At 35.7% G+C, this 5,299-nt stretch overlaps 1 protein-coding gene across 1 annotated transcript; it reads right to left on the bottom strand.

Moving 5' to 3' along the window:
• Nucleotides 1-1,109: 1,109 nt before the first annotated feature.
• LOC143565697 (uncharacterized) lies at nucleotides 1,110-4,654 on the bottom strand (the record flags this gene model as incomplete). Its single annotated transcript, XM_077052592.1, has 7 exons — nucleotides 1,110-1,438; nucleotides 3,145-3,234; nucleotides 3,322-3,405; nucleotides 3,512-3,668; nucleotides 3,760-3,821; nucleotides 4,376-4,447; nucleotides 4,547-4,654. Coding segments are annotated over 7 exons (726 nt in total), but the record flags the coding sequence as incomplete, so codon positions are not given.
• Nucleotides 4,655-5,299: the final 645 nt, after the last annotated feature.

Below are 5,299 nucleotides of genomic sequence, written 5' to 3'. Positions count from 1 at the left end.
AGTGATGGTGGTGTGTTGGTTTATGGATTGACTGTTACATATAAGGCAGGTTTTGATCTTTTATTAGATTTGGATGAAAATAAAGGTGGAAAAAGCCAACATGTAGATTCATTTCAATCATAAGGTTTGATGTGCACTAGAAGCAATTGTGTGTGTGTGTGTAAGAGAAAGAGAGAGGGTTGTTCTTTAGAAGACACTGACAGGTTTGAATGAAAAGTAAGTTGGAACACCACTCTTGGAATGTTTGTAGAATTTGTTCTTTATTTGGTTTTCATCTTCAACTTCCTTGCAAAGTAAGTAAAGTGCAAGTACATTAATGTTGTTTGGTGTTATAAAACCGCTGAAACAAATTGAGTTCAAACCAAAGCAAATTGGCTAGTTTGAAATCCACAGCTCGGTTTTCTTGGTTTGACAGTTTAACAGTGTAGTCAGATTTGAAACTTAAACCGGCGTTTATCCTTTATTATCTATGTGTATATGCATTATAGAATATGCATTTATTCATCAAAATATATTATACAAACTAGTTAAAACTGTCTTCTGGCCAACCATCCGACTTGGCCGAACTGGATTGTCGTTTGTCTAAAACCGTTGTTAGCAATTAGGACGAGAAAATCGGCCAAACCAATAGTGAACACTCTTTTCTTGGATATTGGATGTGTTTTTATTTTCAAATAATTCTGTTATATTTGATTAAATAAAGTATTATAATCATCTTCTTAAATAAGATTAATCAGATTCAAAACACAAATCTTAGATACCTCCATAGAATCAAATTTTAGACCCTTGCAAAGTTGCAATCAGAGATTGCTACAAGTGCAAGAAAGCCAGATAAAGAAAAAGTTGAGGAATAGAAGCATCTTAAAACTAAAAAATAAAAAACAACTTACCAAAGACCTTTCTTTATGCTCTCTTGAACTCAACTTTAGAATTCCAAGCTCTTTAATCCATGCAACTTATAAGCCAGTCATGATTTCTTGTGCTTGATTTCTGCTTTATGCTTTTCTTTCTTTCCCTATAACCATTTATTTTACTATTTTTAACTTATTTCTTTTTTGGGTCCCATTTATCTTATTCTGTCATATTTATTTAACGTGTACCACATTAAATAAATAAAAAAGTAGGTTTAAACTTGATAGTTGATACAAGAAAGAATTTCAGCTGATAAAGAGCTTTTAAGACACAAACACACAACAAAAATGCAGGATATATAATCTCACAAATTTCATGTTTGATGAAACATAATTTCAAGAACATAAATATATGGCTATGTTATGTGTATATACTATTGAAGTGGGCCATGGACTGGGGTTACTGGTGTCATGACTGTAGGTGATGGAGCCATGGTGGTTCCTGGTGCAATGGTGACCTGCAGCCCACTATGTTGCCCTGCCTGAATCATGAATGCGACGTCTGCTGCCGTCAATGTTTCAACCTCCTGATTAATTACAAAAACAGTGTAAAAATACTAGTTATTTACTAAATCCTGATAATCAAATCCTGAGAGAAAAATAAGTGATAACATGGGCATGGCACACAAGTTAGATATTAGGTCAGAGTGAGTTCATGTGACATACATCTCACTCTCATACCAATAACATTGTCCGCTTTGCTCACCAAAAACTCACACCCTTGTTTTTGGTTATGTGAATCTACTAGGGATGTAAACGAGCAAAGTCACTCGTGAACTATCGAGATCGAGCCGAGCTTTAACGACCTCGAGCCTAAAAATAAGCTTGTTTAATAAACAAGACCAGGCTCTTACAAAGCTCAAGCTGGGGCGTGAACCTAAACAAGCCAATTATTTAACTAACTTTTATTTAATATGCTAAGTATATTAATTATAATTATTTAACTAACTTTTATGTATGTTTTTAATTATTTTTATACACTTGAGAAAACCTTAACGAGCCTAAGTTCGGCTCGAGCTAGTGTGCAGTACATTAAACAAGCTTTGGCTCAGCTCAAGCTCGGATGTGCAATGCGAAATTAATACATAAAAGGCCAAAAGAATTTAAACTTAAAATCGCACTAGCTCATTAAGGCTCGGTGAGCCTAAATGATCCCTGTCCTACTACAATGTCATTAGATATATATAGTTTAGGAGGTGTGGGCCAGGTAGATCCAGCCCAACCAGGCTGAGTTGGGTACGGGCAAGAAGAGACTGAAGCCCACCATGGAGCCCAATACGGTGACATGTTGGGATTCCAAATAGTGGGCCGTAGTGTCGTACCAATCGCTGATAACCCAATGACTGCTGTGACCCATGAGTTTGATTTCGGCCTCAATAGGAGCCCCCACTGCCTGAGCGATGTCGGTTCTGTGATGGCTCGAGTTCGAGCTCGAGCTCAATTACTAAATGAGCTCTATTTGAGGCTCTGGCTTTGGCTCGACAAGGCTCGGCTCGTTTCGAGCTTTTTATGGATCCGGTCTCAAGTAGCTTGCTAGCGTCTTTTTATGGATCCGATCTCAATTACTGGCTCTCTGCTCTTCGAGCTTGCACCCCTAGCACCACAACCAAAGCACCCAAATGGTGTTGATGATATTTGAGGTCAAACACTCCTGATGGAGCCAACAACTCTCTGGTCGGCTGATGTGGGATTCGGCTAAGGTATCACAACTCGGGGCAGTTCATGACGTCAACACTTTTTAGCCTTTTTTTAAATATTATAGATATTTATTGTATTAAATATGACTATGAAAAACTATGTTATTGGATTCGGATGATGATATAACTAATGTACATGATATGGAAAAGTGGAGGTTGCAAAATGCATGTCAATTAATAGGATCACGTCAATATGGGTTACTATTAAGTTTGATTTTAGTAAACCAGTCAAGCGGATCGACCCACCAACACCATTTATCCAGTTTCTATAGATGTATATAAATATATTTTCTTGAATATGAAGACAAAAAAACTGTATTCTGAAAATGATAATATAACTTTTTTTAATACACTTTTGACAGCCTAAAGCCCCTTGACGTGTTTCCTTTACAGTTACCTGTATTAACCATTTCACCGGTTATCTATAAAATGCAACGTGAAATGACCCTTTTGTCATATAAATTAACCTCTTAAGAAAGATAGAAGATAAAAATGCATTAGTTAAAAAAAAAGTCAAAGGTCATTTATGTTTTTACCCGTGCTTGCCTGCGACGTTGCAACATACTGATTGCCCAAATCATTATGTAGCAAGGTAGAAGAAACCCAGCTGCCCGAAGCAGGAAAAGCTGTTGATAACACACGACTTATCAAAATTTGCAATAATAATCAACCTAAAACATTAGTTGTTAACTCTTGCAATTAACTCCACTTACAGCAAAAAATACAGACGGATCGTCCTCATCGCTATCACCATCTCCAATAGTCAAAGCATGCCTCAATAACAAAAAAGCCATCAACTGCCCAAAAAACACAAAACACAAAGGCATTTCCGTCATTTCCAAACTACAAACCCGACCCACATTTTCTATAACCATCAAACATTTAATCAAAATCATGGCCTACTATGATAGCAACTGAACGACAAAATGAAGCACCACTGGCACCGTTGTCTTCATATTCATCATAATCTGACTCAAGAAGGCGTTGTTCAGCAGCCGCCATTGCCAAAACTCGGGGATCATTCAGATCTAAAGGAGTACCAGCAAGTGTCCAGTTTCCACTGAAATATATAAAAAGCTTCAAACTTATTTTATGTCGGTTCAAATTGATGGCATTACCATATTGGTAGTGATAATAATAGGAAAACATGCCTGATGTTGATGATGGTTTCATCAGACTGAGGCGGTGGAGCAGTGTAACCAGGTTTGTAAGGCTGTATTATAAATATTTTTCGAAAAATCAGTTTAAACAATGTGCTGCATCAATAACACCGTTAAGAGTACATTAAAAATCTATAGTAAGTATATACAAAAACTATGTGCAAGTTATAGATGTTAAGTCGCTTATCAAAACTTGATAAAAAGATCTAGTCATGGTTTTAAAAAGCGTGACACAAACGCGGAACATCTGATATTTGAAAATTTCTATAACACGTTCTACATTATTAATCCTTAAACACCAAAACTAAGATAATAAAATACTTAATAGTTTAATTCTATATTTTTTTATATTTATATACAACCAAACAACCAAGCAAGCTTTTTGTACAGCAAAACAAGCTCAAAGATACAAAATAATAGGTTCAAATTCAAATACGCATAATCTAACAGAGCACCGCCTCCTGGTTGCTTCAAGTAGCATGAACATGTTAATGACTATAACGGATATCTCATACTAACGTCAATAGACAACTGAAGAAAACAATATATTTGTGGTCAAAATTCAAATAACCACGACAACAAATTATCATACTCATAATTGAGTTACCTGATGACAGATTTCACATATTATATCCCGTTTCTCGTTGCACCATCGCTGCACACATTTCCTATGAGCAAACTGCAACATAATAATATCACAATACAGCATGAATACAAAATAAATACCATTAAACCACTGTTTAAACAACAGGAATATTATTAATTCATAATTAATTGCCTTGAGGCTGCCACTGCAAGCACAAGGAACTTCAAGGTTTTTAACGCTATCTTCCTCCTGGCATATCCGACACTCAACCAACTGAATCAAAGGTTCGTCTTCACCCGACTCATCTTTTGTACCAGCAGTTTGACTGCTGGAAGCCTTAGACACAACCCCTAAATCCCCACCTTCCTGTGGGGCCACAAGCTTATCAGAACGTGAAATTAGCTGGTCTTCCATCTACAAAAAAAAAAAAACCCTAATTTTAAATTGGGGGAATTTGAGTACACAGCTCAAATTTGTTCTGGGTTCGATAATTACAAAATTGGAATGAAATACATTCGACTAACATGTGGGTAAACATCAATTGGACGGTAAATTAAAGCAATTGAAACTGAAAACCCTAGAGATTGATAAGAGTAATATGGGTTTGAAATTTGGTACCTTTTAAAGAAGTGATGGAGTTGTTGAGAGATGAAGTGGATGATAATAATGTTATCTTTAGTTGTTCGTAAAGGTGGATGTGAAGGAAGATAGATATTATTAATGGACGGACTTTTGGATAAATTACGAGGAAAGGGATATCCGAGCAATTTTTGATTGTTTGACACGGTCTTTTGACGGTCGTTTAATGTTTTTTCTTGAAAAATCATATGTCGGAATAATTAATTATTAATTAAAACTAGCTTTTGAACCCGTGTATTATACGGGTGTTGTTAAATGATAAAAATAAATAAGATTTGTTATTTTAGTTGTGATTTTCAAAATACT

This window comes from Bidens hawaiensis, unplaced genomic scaffold, assembly GCF_021521415.1.
Source record: "Bidens hawaiensis isolate Kalapana, Puna unplaced genomic scaffold, B.hawaiensis_p1.1 tig00022511_1, whole genome shotgun sequence".
In the NCBI taxonomy this organism is placed as follows: domain Eukaryota; kingdom Viridiplantae; phylum Streptophyta; class Magnoliopsida; order Asterales; family Asteraceae; genus Bidens; species Bidens hawaiensis.
This window is presented reverse-complemented; position numbering and strand designations above follow the sequence as displayed.